At 30.1% G+C, this 24847-nt stretch overlaps 1 protein-coding gene across 2 annotated transcripts; it reads left to right on the top strand.

Annotated features, from left to right (window-relative positions):
* Positions 1-281: 281 nt before the first annotated feature.
* On the top strand, positions 282-24847 carry LOC111036555 (myosin heavy chain 95F). 2 transcript variants are annotated; one of them, XM_022318614.1, is made up of 23 exons: positions 282-624; positions 18704-18888; positions 18963-19036; positions 19281-19410; positions 19486-19653; positions 19724-19986; positions 20049-20198; positions 20263-20522; positions 20587-20744; positions 20816-20980; positions 21336-21559; positions 21812-22009; positions 22065-22289; positions 22401-22608; positions 22717-22841; positions 23045-23161; positions 23221-23444; positions 23524-23593; positions 23657-23796; positions 23859-23964; positions 24034-24151; positions 24231-24464; positions 24576-24847. In XM_022318614.1, the coding sequence occupies exons 2-23, from the start codon at positions 18705-18707 to the stop codon at positions 24722-24724; spliced, it is 3690 nt and encodes a 1229-aa protein (XP_022174306.1). In that variant the 5' UTR covers positions 282-624; position 18704; the 3' UTR covers positions 24725-24847. The 2 variants fall into 2 exon arrangements, with proteins under 2 accessions (XP_022174306.1, XP_022174305.1); XM_022318613.1 differs by lacking the exon at positions 282-624 and adding an exon at positions 18203-18460.

The raw sequence follows: 24847 nt of genomic DNA, 5'->3' as shown, positions 1-24847 counted from the left end.
TATAATAGAATAACATAATATATAGAGCAATGATATTTTCTAGGGGGCTTTGGTCAATACTTTGGCAGGTGGTGGAGGGGCTTTACCCTCCCCCCCCATCGGTCCATCCCCTCCAAATATACGACTATCGTGCTCATCGTACCGTCACGTATAGTTAGCCAGCCAACCTGCCCCCGTTCGCCACCGGTTCGATATGACGTGTCCGTCCTCCGTCGACCGTATACCTATTACACATTTACGATTTTCACCAGGTTAGTACCAGCCAGTACTGAAGCGACTCGTTCCGCGTGTCGTATGTGTGTGCGAGTGCGAGCTGCTCTCTAGTTGTCACTTGTAATATTATTGTCTCGACGGTGGTGTGCTCTACGATATTATTAGTTATTACCTGTATTGTTTGTGCACCGGTATTGCCCTCGCCGCGGGTCGTTACTCAATCATAGTCGGTCGACGGTCGTGTTAATAATGTAAAATATATTCTCATACGATACATTGATATCGAGTGGTCGTCGATATTGAAATTATTATAAGTATTAACTATTAATACTCCACAGTTTTCGCGTTCACCTCTTGCCTGCTGCCATAATATTATTTTACCACCGAGGCTTCATCGACCAGCTTAACCAGGTTAATATATTATGATAATGATTTATTTTATTTAGTTCGTTTCGTTTTGTATATTATAAAACTTTACACCGTTGACCGTTACTTCAGTATTTGAACGAATTATACACGCGTATCACGTACCTGCGGAAGAAGCCATAAAAAACAAAACTATTGTTAAATTATAATGCACACACGTCTTATATAGATACTTATGTACTATGTAGTTATAGTAGTTATGTATAATATTATATTCAAAAACAATAGATACATAAATTGTATTTTGACTATTCAATGGATACTAAACCTTTCATAAAAGCTAGGGGTAGGTGAGATGTTGAACAAGCAGTTCATCAATTTGGATAGGTACCTAGCTCACCACGGCGCAGGATAGCGGTATATATTATTAATCAACATTTTTTTAAGTATGGTGAGCCTCCAAACATTCAAATTAACAAAAAAATTCTACAGTTCCAATCATACAATCATACCTCTCCGTTTAATTACAGGTGAACCTCTCTGGTCTAAACCCTACTTACATACACTCAGATCTGCATGTAAATACCACCTCCAAAACAGCATCCACACCCTGTTAATTAGCTCAGGTATATTTTTAAACATCTACAACTTCTAATACCTTATTCAATAATCGTATGTAGCTCCTGCATACGATTATTGTAAAACCACCAAAAGCTAACATTTACTGCAGACCGAACATTATATAACCTAATAAAAATAAAATAAAAAATATATTATTATACAAATAATAATAAATAAATATAAATTTAAAAAAAATAGTTAAATATAATGAATCAAAATTAATTGTACATTACAGCGTACTTTAAATTTAAGGAAACTACAAATAAAATCTGAAAATTACCTCTTCAGAGTTCAGACTGTTTAAAAGTTTCAACAACCTAGCATTAGGTAACAGAAACGATTTTCAATTGATATAAATAATATATAGTACTTTTGGAGATTTCACACTTACAAGAATACCGTATTAAAAAAGTGGGTAATTGGATGTTGTCTGCTGTACAATAGGTTACAAGTAGATCACTGAAATGGATGGTGTTAAATTTTAATCTAATGATATAAAATCATTGAATACGAATAACGATTCTGAGTGAAGACAGTCTGTCAACCAATAAAATTACTTTGTAATTTAGTAAATTCGATGATATTATTATGTTTAAAGTAATTTATTTTACTATTAAGCATTAGTACTACAGTAGGTTAGATTTATTTTTGCCAAAAAATTACATTTGAAGTCATTATGTATATAAAAAATAATATTAGACTCTAAAAGTTTCAAGTACCCACGAATTATATTTTTAAATTACAACAAAATAACTTAAATCATTGTTCTTGGTTATTTAATATGTAATTTCATGCACATTTTAACACAAAACAACTATAAAAAAATTGTTCTTAAATGTCTTAAGATTTTTTGGTTACAGAATAACCTACTTACGTGGAACCTTATTTTAAATTTTTAATCCTTAGCTATAAAAGTGTGAAATTTAAAAAAATATTTAACTATACAATTATTTGTAAATTTCAAATGATCGGAAACCCGATTTTTAGTACAAACTAGGTGATGTTTTTTTTAAATTGTTTGTTTGTTTTCCCCTGCGTTTTTGAAAACTACTGGGAATTTTAAATATTCACCTCCCAAATGCACCAACTAGATTCACTTTCTAACCGGAAAAGATACTGTAGTTGAAAATCACCATGTATCACCAATGTAGCACCATATAAGCTACAAAGACACAAATAAAAAAAATTTAATTAAAAAAAAAAATCATTGTAAAATCAATACATTCCTCGCTAATACACAGAATCTAAAAATCTAAAAATGTAATTTTATTATTATAATAACAGAATATGTTTTATAACATATTTATTACACTAGTTATTTATATATAACCTCAACTCAGGTGTAGACATCCATATGTTGAAGGCTTATCGTGATAAATACGTTTTAAAAGATTAGGTAGCTATAGGTTTCACTAAAGCTGATTGAGTCGTGGTTGGTGATACTTTGAAAGTTTGAAATTATATGGTTACACTGCAATAAGGTACTTTTTAATATTTATCATTATTCTACCTACCTATACGTAGTAGTGTGCTGTAATGTATTACAACGTATACAACTATACTATCAAAACAAAAAATTTTTGAGTGCATAGTTTAGTGGATCTTTTAAGTAAATATTTAATATATTAATGATTTTTAATGCATTTATCTTAAGAATATTTGGTATTTTTTAGAGCATAAATGCATATACAAGCAATATTTAAGTGCATAAACATCCGAGCCCTAATATTCACTAATTAAAGTAGCTATGCAACTATATGAAAATTCATAAATCAGCATAATATGACACCGATGTAGTACTCCTGCTTAAATATTTGCTCAATATAGTATAGTATTAAAGTATATTGTTGTAAGTAGTTGTTTTTTTTACATAAATATAAATAATTTTTAAAAAAGCCAAGGAAGTCGCTTTGCTGTATTCATGTTTCTAGTGGACCTCGAATTCAGTAGGTCACTACGGTCCATTACGGACGTACTAAATGTGAATTCAATGATAAACCATTGCATGAGAAAAACTATTCTGAGAAGAGACTATGTTAAGTCTATATTTCTATCGACATTTTATATAGCATGTAATATTAGTGAATTATTTTTCCATTAGACCTTATAGTCGTACGGTATTTAAAACTAATTTTCGACAAAAACATCGCATACTATATTATATTATATCAATTATAATATTATTATAATTTATAATAAATGTATTACTTTTTACTTTATACGTAGGTAAATACCAACTTACAATGGACTGCAGAGTGGTGTGAAAATGTATGCGGTGTATAAAATAATAATAATATTAACTATATAGAAACTTAAATGGTTTTACAATTACTTAAATTGTAGTTTTTCATACACGATTTTAAAAATATGTAAACTAATTGCTATTTTATAGGCATTTGAATTAGGAATTTATAGGAGTTCTTTTAATTTTTAATCTATAAATTTTGATGATAACCTAACCATGTAACACAAGATCAATCGTGAATTTTACGTACAGCGATATAAAAAATATTAAAATACCTTCAAATGCAAATTTTGTTATGTACTCGTAGGTATGAAATTAAATTGTTTACTGCGAATTTACCAAAATTACGGATATTTTCAAATTATTTTGATAGCAGACATAAAAAAGAAATACAATTTTTAATTTCATTTATTCATTCCTTATATTTGTTCACTCTCAAAATGAAAACAGTCCGGCATATTATCATGCTGTAAAACAATGATGATGTTTTAATCACAGCAATACGGTACACCGACTGTCGCAACTTGCAATGTGAAAGACTGTTCGGTCGCATTTAATATATTATCTTATTATATATTTTTACGGTCGTGTTCCGCAGAGAATTTAACGGTTGTTTCGATTTAGATTGGATTCTGCAGACACTCTGTATATACGTGTACAGAGTGCGGGCAAATGACTATACCTCAGATATAGGTACATCTCGGCCGTGAGTATTCAGTCGTGCACATCCGTAATGACTGCGGACATTTTGATTTTTTAAATAACAATAATAATAATAATATATAGACTGCAATGCCGACTGTGGCAATGTGGTGAGTACGCGGCCCGGATCGATCCCACATAAAATAGCGGTTATGACTTATGGTTAAATAATTCATTCGTTGACATCGTAACGTCACGACAACTGTACACAACCATCCACGTTTATTATTATTTTTTTTTTCTTACCTAATCGTAGCAATCGAACAGCTCGTTAGCACATTATTGTGCAGCGGCAGCCCGCGAGCGTGCAGGGTTCCCGCGTTCGGGAAGTAATACGTTATAATATATTATTAAGTAAAAAAACCACTATCGAATTGCTCGGTGAAACATTGAAACCGTAGTAGGTTTATGGGTGGTTTACTCGTTTTCTAGAATCCGTTTTATCTATTATATTATTTTGCGGGCAAACCGAGTGCTTTTACACGGTTCGAATAGTAATTATTACCTTCGTTTTCTATACAAGTAGATAGGTATATACTAGGTGAAAATTATGAAAGTACTTTGTCGTGCCACTATAATTGCTTATTTGTTTCTATACATAATATATTACATACATTATATAGTATTATAGTATATATATATTATACATAGTAATATGACTTGTAGTTAGTACATAATACAATATAGGCTGCAGTAAGACGTACCTATATGTATATGTAATACCTGTAGAGTCTATACTATAATACTACTGTGTTTAGACAGTTTAGAGGTAGGTATATCGTATATATAGTTAGACTATAAATAGCCATATTGATAATTGATCTAAATAAAAAAAAATGGATACTATAAAGTATAAACCTACCAACCTAGTTTTATTTTTAAAACGTGACGAGCGATCTACGACAAACTTTCTGCGAGATTTTTATCGAATTCGTGATATTATGTAACGAGTCCGTCATCGACGCACTTTTATGCGCTCTTATAATTTCTGACAATCTGACTGATGGTCTAGTGATATGGATATACAAGGCTTATGTGCTTAAACAATGGAGTTTTTCGAATATGAATACATTATACGCATATTACATATAAAACACTCACATATAATACGTTAAGTGTAGTGTGTTCGATGTACAACACTTCAGTCTGCTCATTTTCGGTTTAACAATATACACGCGTGTTTTAGTTTCGTTTTCGTTTTTGTTTTATTTTATTTTCCGTTAACTCGAGACTCGACAGACCATAACCATAATAATAACATAGGTATTAGGTATGTACGTTATAAAATAGCGCCAACACCTGCGTTTTATAATAATCGGCTCGCAACTGTTTTTAAACACATATCGCGTTAAACATCGCTGATGAATTATGATATTATTAGGTATATTCTAACTTCATAAATCATAATTTACGACATGGACCAAACCTATTATTCAATACTCACGACTGACAAATTATGCTTGGTCGACACAGATTTCTTATTTGTAAAAATGTTCTATGCACATTGCACTCTATATACTTATACGACAATCTATTCAACTTACACTCAGATTAATAAGAAAAACATTTACCATCGAACGAGAGAAAACAACTGTATTACCTATTGTTAAATTATTCCCATTACTTCACGCAGTATAATTATACTGTATAATACGATTCTGCCTATTTATTATTTACAAGATCATAAATTTATAACATAAACAAACTATGTAGGTATCGGGCGTCGTGCCTTCTGGCTTCTAGGAAGAATCAATTTTAAGTACATCCTTTTATACGTCTGCAATATGTCATTATTATTACAATAATCATCATCATCGCCATATAGGCGTGCGCAGTCTCTATCGGTTCCGAGGGTGCGTATTATAAAATAGGGGGGACCCACAAGAATTTTCAAAACCATTAGGTCCAGGCAAATTGTTTACAGTTTTAACAATTCTTACATAGGAAATTGATCAAACACTCCATTTAAATTAAAATAAGTATATGTACATATAGATGAACTACACTAAGTTATGTAGACAACAATTTAAAAATTAAATAAATACCACTAATTAGTAACATACAGTTGTTTGAGAAATTATTCAAACTTTCAACGGACAACACTAACACAGTCAGTTATTTTTTGATAGGAAAGAAATTATATCCTATGTTAAATGTACTGTTCTCTGTCTATCCTCAAAAGCGTCACTGTCAATAAATTAATAACAAATAAATAAAAACTAAACTACCTACCTAATAGAAAAATACAGAATACCATAAACGATAAACATCGAAAACTAACCAATTCATTAGTGCCTTGGGTGAAAAGTCCGGGGGTGGCTGGGCACTTGAACACCCTGAGCACCCCTATGCGTGAGCCTATAATATGATCATCGTCGTTTTCAGACGAAAGGGCCATTAGATCCACCATAAGTGACTCCTTTTCACTCTACCTTTACACAGTTTATCTTCAGGCTCGTAACTAGAAATTTCCCAAACAGAAGGAGGGGGTGTTATGAAAAATAACAACTCTGATGTATGGATAAAATATTAAAATATACTAGTATACTACATTAATTATCGTTATAAATATTTATTCTTGAAACGAATTTTATATATTCAATAATGGCCATATCATAAGGTAAGACAATACAATAATGGCAATCATCATTTTATTACGTATATTTAATAATTAATATGGCAGCATCTGCAACCTACGGCATCGACCCCCCCCCCCCCCCCCGGGCCCATGCAATGCTACTGAGGGTAACCATGTCTTATAAGTTATAATTTAATTGTTCGGCACCCATATAATATGTAACTTGAATGGGTAAATTACTACTTAAAGATATAAATAACGCACTTAACCTAACCTAACCTTACCTAAGAGATAACCTTTTTTCATTTTTTCGCCTTAAAAAAATTACTAAAGTGTACAACACATTTTATTTAATTTTCACAATAGAGATTGTACGAAAATGTATAACCGTTCGTTGACTTCCAGCTTAGATTCGAATAGTATACATCGATACGCTTCACAAAGAAATGATGGTCATCAATCTCTATATTTGATTTTTTCATGGCTGTAACTTATATTATACTATTATATCTAGTGACGTAATTGAAAATGTTTTATAAGTTGGGTCATAAGAATTCTAACGATTTTTTAAAAATTATTTGTAAATTTGTATTAATTATTTAAACTTGAAATTTGATTACGACAACAATAAACAAATAAAGCATTTGGGGGTGTGGAAATCTATCCCCCATTACCTCCCCTCAGTAAAAAACCTAACCTAACTTAAATTATCCTAATATTGACTGTTACAGTGAAAGTATTTAATAAGTTTGTTTGTCGTGCAAAACAGACGTATGGTATATTACTTACCTGTGTTCTCGATAAATTTATTAATAATCTAATTATGCCGTTTCTAAACAATTGTTGCTCTTTTTTTAAATTATGACAAAAATCAAAGAACAACTTTCATAGAACCACATAGAGAATGCAATAAAAGATATTATTATATTAATGATATTATATTTCGACTAGGTACCTATTACAACTATAGTATTACAAGTAATTTTGTACCACAACAAAACTAAGGTAAACTTGACATTTTACAGTATCTATACTTTAAGGTGTTTCTGTTTATTATAAATTATATATTTTAGTTCGCTCATGTTGATAGGTAGTGACTGTCAAACTGAATGCCATGTGTCATTTTAATTTTTTATAATAAACACTAATTTGGATCGAGTCGAAAAGTGTCGAGTGTGTATAATGCCATAATGTGCATATATTTTTGTGATGGTCAATCATGTTGTGTGTATTTAGTGTAAAATTAGGATGTAACAAATGTTACACAATATAATACTAATACAAATGTATTTGTTTTATGTTGGTATTAAGTGCACGTATAAATGTACCTACAACATACAAAGTAGTACATTTGACAAACCTATGTATAATAAAATATAGCTGTTGAATTGTTTTCGATTCGTTTCGTTAATTTTGATACGGTTCTTTGAAATGTAGATACGATGACCTTGTACAATATATATCAAATAAATATTTGTGTAAAATTAACTCTAAAAGCGGTAAAAACGATTGTCCACAAATTTTTTGTTGAAAAGTATCAAAACATATAGTAGGTATCGGACTAAAATAATGTATGTATACCTAATGTACCTAAGTGCTATAATACAAATCACTAAGCACTTTAAATTTGTTAAGTTATTCATTATTAAAGGTTAAAGTGTTTACAGGCGTATAATATATAATTATCTAATCACGTGTATGGTGATAGGATAGCACATGGTTTAAAAAAAAATACACGAAACATTTAATATTTTAAGCTAGGTCAATATATCCTGGGAATGATTTATAGGAGGTACGTACTAACATCAAAGCCGATCAAATAATTCGTCACGAAGAATGCCAATATACCCGCTATAAATGAATAATCAGCTGTCAAACGTATAACTAATATTATTTTAATACTGTCTTGAGTTCTTATAGTAGGTATTGAATTTGTCAGGTTTAATTTGTTTGTATGATTATTTAATATGTTACATTGTTATATTATGTAAAAATTATAATAGTAAGTATAGGTACAATCCTAAAGAGCTCACAATAATTGAATACTATTACACAGTCATATTATACATATCTATATTATAAACAGTCATCCAATTTACATTTTTAACGCGTTCACATTTAACTCAATACGTTTATGTGATTTTTAAAATTTAAAGTAATGTTTTTATGTATGTTGATTAATATCCAACGTTAAATTTATCATTTCTGGTTGGCTGGTATAGGTATAGCCTGCTGTTGATCAAAGATATCTGTATTCTGTGCAATTAATTCGGTACATTATTTTATATAGGTTCCTTCTTTAAACGATAAACTATAATATTTTACAGCAGAGTTGTTAGAGAATTATTGCCTCGATGATAAATTATAGTACTCGTTTGACCCATTTAACTTTTATCTGATTCTAAAAGTAGAATATTTTCTAGACTTTTTTAAATTTACTATATCCACTGAGTTTGTACTTCTATTTTATTCTATTTACGGGAAAGGATTATTAGAAACATTCGTCGACGTTTGTGGAATTAAATAGCTAGGTCATCGAACTTAAAGCCATATTTTTAATAACTCATACCATTAATAGGTATTCCTACCTACTAATACTAATCACTCGGCAGCTGGTACTTCAGTAATTGTCATATTTTATAGTCTATATCAGTGTTTCTCAACCTTTTTGATATCACGAAACACCAAGCAATCATATTTTGATGAAAATTCCCTATGAAAATTATGTTTGAAAAAGAAGGGGACACAAAACATGGCAGTAAACGACAACATTAGCAATGCAGTAAATAACTAAATATAGCAAAATGTAAATAAATTATTTATTTAGAATTTAGATTAAACTTAGAAGTAGTATTATATTTGGATTATAGATTTAATTTATATTAGATTGTAATAACAGAAAAAAAAATAATACAATTTGTGCATGAATCTTAATGGGATGGTTGACTCTACGTATATCAACCGTGCATGTATAATGTCTGCAATATTTTTTTATATTTGTGTGGTATCTCATAAAAGTGAACTTTGAGTTACGAGCACACCGAACATCCATGAAATGTTGTAGGAGACAAACGTAGTTAGGTACAATAGGTACATATCAAATCTAATTATGTATTGTTGGCTTAAAATATTTAGAGTTAATTGATCATATCTATAGGTAATAGGATATTTAGTTCATTTTTAAGAGATGAGTAAAATGTGAGCTTTAATTGATTTAAAAACTAGTTATGAGCATTTTAAAATTGTAATATTTTACATGTTTAGGTAGTTGTAACTGACTTTAAAACTAAAACATCAATAAAAGTCGATGTAATGCACTAGATAATTCATTTTATATCATTTCACTTTGATAATATATCGGTAAGCTAGGTAACAGTGATTCCGCTGAACAAAAATTTGAGATGCTGCGCCTGCAAGTAGTAGGTGATGGTAGGAAAAAAAGTCTCGAGGAAAAAAAGTCCCGGAAAAAAAGTCTCAAAGAAAAAAAGTCTCGGTGGAAAAAAAGTCTCAGGGAAAAAAGTTATATTTTTATAAAAAAAAATATGTCATTGAATCGTAGTCGTATTTTAAAAAATAACACATAATATCACATAAATATAATAATATAAATAATAAATATGGATTTTGAAATTGCTGTGATTAAAGCTGCAAAAAATATCTTAGGTGAACATATCCGAGGTTGTTTTTATCATCTCACACAAAGCACCCATCGAAAAATACAAGAACTGGGTCTTGAGAATCGGTATCGCAATGACAACGAGTTCAATCTAATAAAATTCAATAAAATTGAACTCAAAGATTTTTGAAAGCTATAGGTCAAAATATTAAGCTACAGCGATAATAATTTATATTATTTATATTATTATATTTATGTAATATTATGTGTTATTTTTTAAATACGACTACGATTCAATGACATATTTTTTTTTATAAAAATATAACTTTTACTCCCTGAGACTTTTTTTCCACCGAGACTTTTTTTCTTTGAGACTTTTTTTCCACCGAGACTTTTTTTCTTTGAGACTTTTTTTCCGGAGACTTTTTTTCCGGGACTTTTTTTCCCCGAGACTTTTTTTCCGTTCCCCGTAGTAGGTACCTAGTACCTACCTATGTTTTCAGGCTAACCGAGAAGGTCGACTCGGCTTGAATTCAATCACACAAATTTAATCTCCTAACATAAAATTTAGAGTTATTCAATTTTTGAGTATAATATTACTGTTAAGTTAACTGAGGTACAACCTACAACTTTACCTATAAGATGTATGTACGAATAAGTAGATTACTAAGCTACAGTAATCCTGAAAAAAAGATTGAGTTAGTATTTCATAAAAATCCTATACAACAAAGACGGTAGTTACCTTTAGCACCTGAGCTAGTGACGTACTCACTGCGGGGGGAGGGTAAGGGTGTCGCCCTTATTTTTGTCATGTAAAATATATGATAAAGCAATGAATCGAATGTAGTTATAACGTGGTCTGAGAATAGTCCAAAATTCATATCCCCCCCCCCCTTTTAAAAAAGCTGTGCACGCCACTGACTTGAGTTACGCATTATTATATAAATTATAAAATATATTATTATGCTTTACGTAACGGTGTAGAGCGTTGACAATACCTAACACGTATTGTGTACGTATTTGTACCTATACCTATTATCATAAGATGGAACGTCCAAGCCGTGAAGGACACAATAACATCTCATAATACTTCGTAGGTTCTATTCGTCGTAGTTTTTTCATTTTTTTACCGTTACTTAACAGTGGTGGGTAAACTCTTAAAATAGTATAACCTACTAGAAATAAAAGAAAATGTTGATTGTAAATCCATAATAAATTATAATTTATTATAAACGTTTGAAGTTATAATATTCAATTTTGACGAAATTATGTTTTGTCGCATATAATTATGATTTCCTATCAAACAGTATTTTAGTTTCTTGGTTTTAATTCAAAAATTATTTATCTTAGAAACTTAAAACATTCCGCTGTTACTTAAATTATCATTTTATATATACTCATAATAATTTTCATAATATTAAGACTGATTTTAAGGTATTCTTAGTCATTTTGAATTTTCGAATTTTCTTTGTTTTTTTAACTGCTGATAAAATTTTTAAGGCTTAGTCAAAAAGCTTGACCATTTTATACCAGTACCTTCCCCATATAAGTTGTTCTTTTAAAAATTTAAATACATATATAAGGTTCTATTTTCCATTTATGAGAGTTTGAATTTTAAATATTGATAAAATCAAGAACATTAATAAATTATTTTGTAGTTAAAAAATAGCCAGGTAGACACCTCTATACATTGTATAACATTTCGCGTGAGAACAGAATTCATGATATTGTTGTATTATTATTAGTATATCTATAGCTGGAACACACTGTTCTTATGTATTATGGTACTCGGTCAAGTCGCCATCATGTCACACGATAATACATACAATGATGGTGACAACTGTAACGAAACGTAATAACGCATTTATGCATAAACGATATAGTATTATATTATGTACTTAATAAATGTATAGTTGTATACATAAGTACATAACTGCAATGGGAAGTAAGAACCTACAATACATAATATCACGTCAAATTTTACAATTCAAATAAATGTTTAATAATATAATTGGTATAATAAAACGAATGTACATACTTACAATACCTGCATGTTTACGAGTAGTATATTTTACATACAATATTATAATATACTGCAGAATGGAAAGAAAAACGTTAGTCCTTTTAAGTACCATCTTGACCATATGTTTCCAGCATACTTAATATTTTCTATATAATACTTTTTGAGCACTTCGTCGGGCAGAAAAATCAGCTCAAATTTTATAAAATACTCCTCTCGGTTTCTCCATCAGGAAGTAATTTTTTTTTTAAATTGAATTTAACCCTCGGTGTCGAAGGGCATTGGGATTTACAAAAAATATTTGTACAATATACAAGATTATAAATCTCATATAATAATATGTTTTACAATTTATTTATTAATTATGACGAGATGATAAAGTCGACTATAGATTAAGGCGAGTCCTGGGAATATCTAAGTGATGTGGAAATATTACTCTGATAGGTTGGCCTTTTCCCTGAACTCTTTGTGCGTGAGACATTCCGTTAGAATGTGTTGGATAGTCAGTTGAACTCCACATGAAGGTCAAATTAGTGGCTCTTCTTTGCTCATTAGGAAGCTGTGTGATATCTGCAATGAGTGGCTGATGCGAAGCCTGTTTAATGCTACCTCAATTTTCCATGGCATATCCAGTGGATGTGACCATAGAGATACATTTTGTTTTATCTCGAAGAGTTTGGTATAATTACTAATTTGGAGATTCCAGCTTGTGCGCCAAGTGTGATAACATTTGATTTCAATCAATAGTTGAACGAATGGGAAGTAATTATGTGGTCAAATTTAAGCTACACATTTGATCACAAATTTCTCGAAATACAACTCTCATGTGTCTTACTGTGTATTCTACTATTCTACTGCGTACTCCTTCTGCATGTCTGTACCAAGTACGAATACCATAATCATCATGGCGTCATGATACAAAGGTACTGCTAAAGTCATAACTGCTGAGTAAGACACATTAGAGACAATGTGCAGATGTGCTTTTTCATGATTGTATCATTAACTTTGTAAATAGAAAACTATTGGACGTTCTACTTTCCTAAAAACAAATGTTTAACACTTTAACCATTGTAGTAAAATAAAAATCTTCTATACACTGCTCGGAGTATAAAATAACAATAGGTTTAGTTGAATAGTCTATCATGCATTCGTGCTCCCCGCCATCATGCCAACTACATCGAACCAGTGGCAAAACGAACCTAAAATAACCCATAAGAAACCTAAAATTTATCCATCACCCACCTTCCTACCAACAATTTATATCAAACACAGGTACTATTAGTATTACTAATATTACTATAACTATTTGCTTGTTATAATGATTATTATTTAGTAATTGTTATTCACTTTCATATTGAGCAACCGCACCCACCCACCTATAAATATTCAAAAAAGTCGGGAAGCAACTGCTTCTCAAAGATCATCATCTTCGTTTTGCCACTGCATCGAACTATACTTAAAATGTCTTAAATTCACAATAGGTTATTGTTATTAGCCATATAGTTAATACGTCACAAGTTACTACATCTTAATTGTTAATCAGTTTTTATACCTATAGGCTATAGTATATAAGTACTTACAGTCGTGAACTGTGTAGTGTATTTTAGAATGTTTTTACTTTTTGTATAGTCTTCTAACGTATTATTAAAATATTAACTATTATTCTTTTATAATTTACTTATTTTTGCATATAGACTCGACTGTATAATGAATGTTTTCTTATTAAAAAGTTGTATCCCAAAACAGGTGTTTTAAATCGGCGTGTATATAATTATTAATTGCATGTACTAGGTTTTTTTTGATTCCAGGACAATCTTCATCTCCCCCCCCCCTCCATTATAATCGCAGAACTGTATAATACATATTTAGTATTTATATTAGGTTTCATTACTATCTATAACATGGTATAGGTATTTGGTATATAATATGTATTACCTATAATGTGCTACACGCAAGGGCACAATTTCAATAAAAAACTGGGGCTCGCTGACTCCTATTTTTCATTTAGTCTTATGATTATGGGTAACTACCTACGCGATAAGCAACTTCCTACGCCCACAATAGAATAATCAAATATTTAATAATAATATTGCTTCAATAATCTAAACAAAATAAAAACTAATTAACCATAAATAGCCATATATTATGAAGGTGCTAAGCTGTCCCTAGTGGTTATGCGATCTGATAAGATTTAAACAAGTACAGAAAAAATTCTAAAATAACACCATCCTGTAGGTGTACGATAACTATTACCATTTATTATTTCAATATTATATACTATACATGATGGTAACTGTGTGGTTGACTCAAATTGATTGTAATAGACACATATTAAATTTTATATGGAAACGGAACGTTCTGAACACGTGAATATCTATATATACCAATACATCCAATATAATTATATATTATTATTCGAATTCGTGTCGCCACCGCTATCAGTCGCGCTGACGACAATAGGTACTATAAAATAAAATATACGAATAATACTCTATATTTTTTTTATTCATACAGGTATTATAAACATACAGGTATAGTGTGTATTGTCTGCCTACATAGGCATCCACGTCATTTATTAAGTCTCCTGTAAATTCATTGTTAATTAATAATTATTATTGTTATATTAACGTTCCCTGCATTGATTAAAGTTTACATATAATAATATCTATGCACCATAAAGCACGTATTATGCAATACATGATATTTATAATTCACTATATATTGAGGCTTGGAAAACTTCTGGGAAAATCTACGTCCTCTTCAGTCTTCACCACCATAAAAGTGAAAATCATGTTGAAAACCCTTTCAACACAGAAAATTATATAGCCATCTCCGTGAATCACATAATAGTAGGTACCTATTATAATATTATGTACTTCAATAATAACAATTCATAATATTATATGTGTTTTTTTTATTAGGTATATTTAAATTATTCTAATTATTGTGTAGGAGGGCTGACCGCGATTATCGAAAACGCGGCTGGTCAGTATACCGCGATCTTGATAGTCAGCTACATGTTCGCACCGTAGTGCGACACACTCTCTTTGTGACCAATAACTCATGTTATATTTTCAAAGTGTTTATAATAAAAGTTTAAAGTAAATACAGTAAGTTTTAAGTTGATCAAAACTGTGGTTTTCCACCGGTGTTTCATCCCAAAAAAAATGTGTTGATATTTTTTTTTGGATTTCAATTTAATTTATAATACCTATGCATAAGTCTTAACTCATAATGATGATTTTAATGAAGCCGCCATCGCCATTTATTTAGTTTATCGAGATCTACTGGATTAAAATACTTAAATTTATACCGATATAGGAAATAAGAAATATTGAGTTGGCAAATTATTAGGTATGTATATTGTATATTATATATAGGAACGAATGCGATAATAATTAATATTTTACTGGCACAAAGCTACAAACACTAACATTTTAGAAAATTTTCTTTTTGAAAAATGTAACTTCATAAGCAAAATGGGTAGAGATTTCAGTCCAGGAAAAAATTACTGGCCCACTTATACTAATTTACCTACCAAGTATTAAATTTTAGCCAACATGTGTTATTATTTTAACATAACTACAATTTATTTTTACTCATTTATGAAGGTATTATGCACTATTAAAAATTAGATAGGTAGGTAATTAATGTTATGTACTTCAGACTTGAATATTTTATTAATTTAAAGTCGAAATCTATTTCGTAAAGAACATATTTTTCTATCGTCATATAGCTCATGTGCGGCTTTTAGTTTGATTTGAAATTTCATTTAGTAACACTAATACTAGGTACACGAACAAAATCAACATACAAAATCCTCTGTAAGTCTTTATTTTCTAAAAAAATTTTTTTTCTATGCTTATACTGTGTTTTTCTACGGTGTTATACATAATAGGTAACATTATTTTTATTCTGTGACATTATGCACAAGGTGGATTGATTATGTACTTCAATTGTTAACTAGAAAAATAATAATGCTTTTTCCGTCAAAGTTCCCGATTTCCCGCCAATTAATTGCTTATTTTATAATTACGTGTTGGCATTATCAAACGTGTGCACAGACTCTAGGGGCTGCCATTTCGTACTGCTATCTACTTATCCTACCCATTTTCCAATATTATGTATATTTAAAAAATAGGATTTTTGGAGTACGTTTTTGCATTAGGTCACATAAATTCTTGGTAATTACTAATTACATTGTAATTATTGGAGTATAAGAAAATGCAAAATTGATTTAGAAGAAGCTTTAAAAGCAGCAACTGAATTATATATAGGTATATAAAAAGTTATCCAACTAAAAATAAAAATAAAGTTTTGAGTAAAACCAAATAAATTTTTAATTACTGTTTTTTGAAATTCAAATTTTAACGACAGGATATTTAAACGTAAAATTACTATTTCTCCTATAGTGATTTTTGGTTTTTTTTTTTGTTACAATCAAAAAACTATAGTACATACCTAGGTCACAGAATAGCATTCCATTATTATTTAAATTATCTTTTCTATGATATTTTCGAAGTTTGATCTTTTTATACCACGAACCTATTCAGTATTCACACCGTTCTGTTGTATGTAGTGGTATTGACATAATATTATAATAGTTAATTACAATTTAAATTACCATTCACATATTGAAGCATTTTGTTGTAGAGGAGACACATAGCTAAATGGCTTTAAGATAGTCTACAACTGTATGGTTGGTAAAGTATTTGAAACATCTTTATCAATCAAGACAATCTCATGCTTTCTTGTCCAATCACTTAATTATTTTTCAAGAAAATAAATTTGTAGAACGGAACGGTAGGTTAGGTGAATAATTGCCCTCTAACGTTATATTTTATAATGTAATAAGTTAGCACCTGACTGGTTTTTGAATAGTGAATACGGTAACAGTATACACTATGCAATATAACAGCCTAATTCTATAACTTTTGAAACTAAAAACTGACTTCGAATCCTCTAAAGTGCTTAGAAGCTTTAGACATTGACTAACAATTAGTTAGGTATGTCGTATGCTAGTATGTGAACAAATCTGTTCATTTTTACAACATTGTAAGTATTATTTCTGTATAGTAAATTACGTAGGCACGGCACTTACTTGATAAAAGTTATTTAATGTAAATAACAAAAATTTCACAATTTGAACTTGAAATTTTTAAGTGTTAACATATTAGAATAAGTATAGGTGTATAGGTACCTGGTACCCATCTTACTAACTGAAATATTATTAATGTTAATATAATAATATATAATTATATTATTATAATTATAACCTACATAACATTATGTACTATTTATATAAGATATAGGACTGTGATTTATACCTGTGGATCTACGGTATCACGGGACCACGGATGAAGATAGTATACTATCTTAAATCGTGCACAGGACAGAGAATGATGATAATATATGAAATCGGTTATCACAGATTCACAGAATATATAATATATAAAACACTTGACGTATCAGCAACTACTACCTGTCTACATTAATTATTCATATTATTAACCGTGTAGATAATTATTTGTACACAACATATTGTATAGGTACTATAAATGTTGAATTCATAAACCACAAACGATTGAATTTACGTAATAATATGCGGATATATTATTATATTAAGTGTGCACCTACCTATTATCTGCGCGGATAATGTTTAGCAACAACTCAACAATATTCTATACGCCTCCTCGATATCACCATAGGACATAATATTAATGTCGTTCAGCACGACGTCGTCATGACCGTAATCACGGCGTGACCGTGGTTATGGGTCGAATACAGTAAACTCGTCCGCCGCCGCCGCCGCTGCTGTAGTTGTACTATCAATCGCCTCCCCCCCTTCGCCCCCCTGCACCGGCGACCTTATTGTCGTGCGAAACTGCGAAATGTTACGTTGAACTTTCGACGACGGCCGTCATACGGACCATAATATTATAATATTGTGATGGCCTTGGTCGGCTGCGGCCCCCGCCGTCCCGGAACCGTTCGGTGCGTTTGCCGCTCTTCAGTTTCCGACGACACACATGTGGCCATAAAAGGTCGGACACAATAACTTCCACACCCCAAAATTCGACCGTCCGCAATGGCCAAAAGGTAAACGGTTGGGTTTTGTTCACCGAAAGTCTTTTCGATTTTCCAAAATGTCTGGACCCCTTAATTACAGCGAATATTCATTGCCACGCAGCATCGCTCGTTACATTTTTCATGTCACAATAAAATAATTTAAAAATAATAAAATATTCGTCTTTAACCGCCTGAATAATATGCGTCTAGGTTTTCGATAGCCTAGAGCCACATTGATTTTTGATTCATGTAAATACATAATATGTATTTCAGGATGGAACAAGTGGTCTGGGTGCCGGAGCCCAAAGAAGGCTTCATACTGGCCACGATTGTAGATCTAGGAATGGACGAGGTCACCGTACAACCTGTGGGAACATCAAAAGCTCAATTTACATTGCCTCTGGATCGCATGTATACAGCCAACCCTCATTTTGACGATAAGGATGTCGATGATAATTGTAAGCATGATTTAATATTGTACTACAAATCTAAGGTGAGGATGGTTGCTGTAAGTCATGTTTGTAATTCACAGGTTCTCTGATGCATTTAAACGAAGCCACTTTATTAAACAATGTCAAGAAAAGATACTCAAAGGATAAGATTTATGTAAGTTATTTATAATTTAGTTTTTCATTGTCGTACCTATGCAATATTACATTTCTATTTTAAAGTTAATAAAAGTTGAACTAAAAACATATATCTTCTATACCTTGCATATAGTACCTATTTTAGGTTAATACATTAAAGATGAGATAATTACTTATAAGTATTTTCTAATTCATTTTTTGAAAGCTGCTCATTTTCTAAAAAATAATTATTAATAATTACCATTATTCAAAACATTTTTCAGACTTATGTTGCTAACATATTGATATCTGTCAATCCATACATAGAAATAAAAAATCTTTATTCAACTGATGTTATGCAGAAGTATAAAGGAAAATCTCTTGGCGTTTTACCACCACATATATTTGCGATTGGTACCTATTATACATCTTAATTAATTTATAAAAAAAAATTCAAATATAAAAACTTGACATCTGATTTCTTTCTAGCTGATAAATCTTTTCGGGATATGAAAGTGCTTAAGCAATCACAGTCTGTTATTGTGTCTGGTGAATCGGGTGCTGGTAAAACAGAATCTACAAAACATTTATTACGATACCTATGCTACCAGTGGGGATCTTCTAATGGACCAGCAGCTGATCAAAATATTTTAGATGGTAACTACTTTAATTGTTAGGTACTAATTAAAAAACTGTTCTTAGTATGGTTGTTTATATATGTTTTTAGCAAATCCTGTCTTAGAAGCTTTTGGGAATGCTAAGACAACACGTAATAATAATTCATCGAGGTTTGGAAAATTTATGGAAGTTCATTTTGATAATTCATGTTCTGTTGTTGGAGGATATATCAGTCATTATCTTCTTGAAAAATCTAGAGTTTGTATTCAAAGCTCAGAAGAACGTAACTACCACGTATTTTATTTGCTGTGTGCTGGAGCCCCATCTGATTTACGTGGTAAATTATCGCTAGACAATCCTGATGCTTTCAATGTAAGTTATCTTTTAGGAAATATGTATTGTTTATAGCAAATCAATAGTATATTTTTTTATAGTATTTGAGAAAAGGCTGTACTCAATATTTTACTAACAACCAAACTAGTAAAAAATTGGAAAATGATCAAAAGAGCAAACTTCAAAACAAGCAAGGGGGTCTTAAAGATCCAATGTTGGATGATGTCAAAGGATTTTCTACAATGGATGAAGTTAGTTATTTCTTTAATCCATAATTTAAAATTGTTTAATTATCTCTTTTTTCATATATTATAGGCTTTGAGTAGACTTGGACTATCAGACAAAGAAAGATGTGACATTTACACAATTGTAGCAGCTGTTTTACATTTAGGAAATATAGAATTTGAAGAGAACATTGAAAGCACTAAAGGTGGTTGTAAAGTAACAGAACAAACTGAAAATAGTTTGTCTATAGTTGCCAAATTGCTATCTGTCGACTTTGACGAGCTTCGACAAGCACTTATTACTAAAGTAATGATGACTAATCGAGGTGGACTCAAGGGGACTGTAATTATGTACGTAATAATATTGATAATTGTATAAATACTGTTTACTAATTATTTAATTTTAAAATTTTAGGGTACCATTAAAGCAATATGAAGCAAATAATGCTAGAGATGCTCTTGCTAAAGCCATATACGGAAAACTATTTGATAATATTGTCCATAGGATAAATTCAAGTATACCATCTAAGGCATCTAATTATTATATAGGTGTATTAGATATTGCTGGATTTGGTGAGAAATTCATTTTACAATAATATAATATTAAAACCACAAAAATATTTAACACTATTATTTCCTTCTAGAATATTTCACTGTTAATAGTTTTGAACAGTTTTGCATAAACTACTGTAATGAAAAACTCCAACAATTTTTCAATGAACGCATACTTAAAGAAGAACAAATGCTTTATGAACGTGAAGGCTTAGCTGTTAAAAAAATTGAGTTTGTTGACAATCAGGATTGTATAGGTAAAAATTATAAATTAGTAAAAATAATATACTATATTTGATAGGAAAAAATGGTGTCATACCAACTAATAATAATGAAATAAAACTAATAACAATTAAAAAAATACAATTATTATTACTTACTTAATACTACAACAATATTAATATTATACAAATAGTATCAACATACCTGCTATATCTTGCTGACTAACTAAATAATCAGAAAGATATTAATAAATTTGTATTCATGCTGACTCCAAAGAAATGTATATAAGCAGTTGTATAAAGTTATGATCCCTGTTCCTTTATTTTTTCTGTTTTATTAATTAAATTTATGGTAAGATGTTTTATTTATACATCATATGTACATATTTAGATTTAATTGAATCAAAAAACGGTGGCATATTCAATTTATTGGATGAAGAATCAAAACTACCAAAACAAAGTTCTGAACATTTTACTACTGAAGTGCACAAACGTTGGCAGGGGCATTTTAGACTAGCTTTAGCTAGAGCTTCAAGGCTCAAAGCTCATCGGGAAATACGTGATGATGAAGGTTTTATGGTTAGACATTTTGCCGGAGCTGTGTGTTATCGAACGGTAAGCATTAATGTATATTTCTTTTAGTATTGTATTTATTATTATTTCAGTTTAAAATTAAATTTAAGTATTGTATTTAACATTTATAGACTTTTTAAAATTTGTATTGCAACTAATGTTTTAATTGTCTGACTAATGTAAATACTCTAGTAATTTTTGTATTTGATTGCAATCAAAATAAAAAACTTAATTGTAAAATACCTACATTATTTAAATTATTAAAAGCTTATTAAATTTTTTGCTTTATTACAGAGCCAATTCATTGATAAAAATAATGATGCTCTTCATGCAAACTTAGAAGGTCTGGTTCAAGAAAGTAACAATCCATTCTTACAAAGTCTATTTGCTACCAGCACACAATGTGCAAACAAAGGAAAGTTGAACTTCATAAGTGTTGGATCAAAATTTAAAAGTCAATTGGCTGAGCTCATGGAAAAATTAAAGAGTACTGTAAGTTGGATAATTTTACAATAGATCAATGTGTCATGTTTTAATTATTTTATAGGGTACAAACTTTGTTAGATGTATTAAACCAAATGACAAAATGGTGGACCACCTGATAGATGGTGGATCAATTCTATCCCAATTACAGTGTTCTGGCATGACAAGTGTATTAGAGCTAATGCAGCAAGGGTTTCCATCGCGTGCTCCATTTCAACAACTTTACGATATGTACAAACAGAGACTGCCTCCAAAGCTTGCTCGCCTTGAACCAAGAATATTTTCTAAAGTAATTAATGAGTATGAAATATACTTATTTGTAATACATTTTATTATCACATATAGATAGATATTAGTTAATTGGTAATTTGTTATTGTAATGTTGTATATTTTTTATTAGGCATTGTTTAGAGCAGTTGGAGTTAATGAAGGCGATTACAAGTTTGGTGTATCAAAAGTATTTTTTCGACCAGGAAAATTTGCTGAATTTGATGCAATTATGCATTCAGATCCAGAAAACTTGAAACAAATGATTGAAAAGGTGCAGAAATATCTGACTACTTTACATTGGAAACAATCTCAGTGGTGTGCTTTATCTGTTATTAAATGTAAGACATTGTATCAGTTTAAATATTCATATATCCTTTAAATTAAAATATTTTGTTAACTATAAACCAATATTATTCACATACTCATGCACTTTGATAATATTGTAGTGAAAAATAAAATATTATATCGACAAGCAAATCTTATAGTAATTCAAAAAAATGTAAGAATGCATTTATCAAAAATGAAACACAGGCCTAGATATATGGGAATAAAAAAAATTAACAGTCTGAAAGTGAGTTAATCAATTATTTAATTTATTAAATGAATACACAGTTTTATGGAATGTTGCACAATCGTTAATAACAGACTAATTTTAAATTACTATTTGTTTCAATTCTCAAAGGATTGAAAATGTATTAATTTATGTTTATGCAGTAGTGCAATATATTATAACTATCAAATATTAATTAATTCTTATTGCGTTTTATTGTTTAGACCATTTTAGATGAAATGGAAACATTGGCAGGACAGATTAAAAAAGATAATGCACTTTGTGTATCAGATGCTCAGAAGTTGCGAATCGAATTTGATTTAGCAATTAAAAAGATACGAGTAATGAATTAAAAATTATACTTTTGGCATTTTATTAAACTCATAATTAATAATTTTAGAATAATGAAAATATCAAAGCAGCTGAAATAAACAATATTTATAATAGTTTGGTTAAAGCAGCCAATTCACAAATGGAGAGTTTGAGAAAGAAAGCAAATGCCGAAAAAAGTGCTGAAGCTGAAAAACAACGTTTAGCTAAATTACAAATTGAAATGGAAATAGTTAAGGCTACTAAGGATAAAGAAGAATATGCTAAATTAGAAAATGAACAAATTAAAAAACAGTGAGTCAAACTATTCGTATATTTGAATGTTTAAATTTATCATTTTAAACTGAAAACTATAACTGATTTTTGTTTATAGAAAAATAGAAATAGAACTTCGTCGTAAAGCAGAAGAAGAAATACATAAAAATGATATTTTCTTAACTAAAGTAGGTTTTATTAAAATAAACATTACAAGTTATGCATGTAATACTGTTAAATTTCAAATTTAGGAGGAGATTGATAAGGCTGCATTAGCTGAAGCTAAGTTCAGAGAGCAAATGGAACAAGAGCGACGTGATCATGAACTTGCTTTACGGTTGGCACAAGAAACAAATAGTTTTGTTGAAGATATCTCTAATACCTACTCAAAGTAAGTACAATGATATAAATATGAAAAATATTAAAGTGAAAATACATGTATATTTTAAACAGGAGATCTACAAATGAACAACCACCTGGTAAATATGATTTATCAAAGTGGAAGTATTCAGAACTTAGAGACACTATCAACACTTCCTGTGATATAGAATTACTAGAGGTAAATCTAAAATCAATGTGTTTAATTTATTGTATTAGTGATTTATGATACTAGAATTTTTTGCAATAGGCTTGTAGAGTAGAGTTTCATCGTCGCCTCAAGGTATACCACGCTTGGAAAGCAAAGAACAAAAAACGTACTTACATGGATGACAACGAAAGAGTGCCTCGTTCCATAATGGATACTGGTAAATTATTCAAATTATAATTATTAAGTTATTTGTTATTAATTATTATTATAAGCATATTACATTACAATTTTTTTAGCTAATCAGTCAAAGGGAGTCAAACATTATCAGAACACAAAGGCACAACCAATAATACCTACGAGTAGCCAACGTTATTTTCGCATTCCATTTGTACGTTCAAGTACACCTACCAGATCACCTGGATCTGGAGGAGATCAACATCGTGGATGGTGGTATGCGCACTTTGATGGACAATATGTTGCCAGACAAATGGAACTACACCCTGATAAGCCAGCAATTTTACTGAATGCCGGTAAGACTTACAGCATTGATAATACTTCGTAACTAATAACTTGTTTGTTACATTTTAATGACATTCCTTGTTGAAGGTAATACAATTAATGTGGATACATTTTGATTCCAGGCAAAGATGACATGCAGATGTGTGAACTAAGTTTGGATGAAACCGGATTAACTCGTAAGAGAGGTGCTGAAATTTTAGAAAATGATTTCAATAAAGAATGGGAAAAACACGGTGGAAAAACATACACTAGAAATAATGTTAGTAATTAAGTATCAGTAGTTAACATACATAACTGCTGCCAAGATTATTGTCTCAAACAAATGTTTTAATAATAGGTATAAAATGCATCCAAAATGTCATATTCCTTACAATTTTGATTTTTTTTTAAATTT

This window comes from Myzus persicae, unplaced genomic scaffold (genome assembly GCF_001856785.1).
Source record: "Myzus persicae strain clone G006 unplaced genomic scaffold, MPER_G0061.0, whole genome shotgun sequence".
Classification (NCBI taxonomy): Eukaryota; Metazoa; Arthropoda; class Insecta; order Hemiptera; family Aphididae; genus Myzus; species Myzus persicae.
Note: the sequence above shows the minus strand (reverse complement) of the source record. Positions and strands in the feature narration are given on the sequence as shown.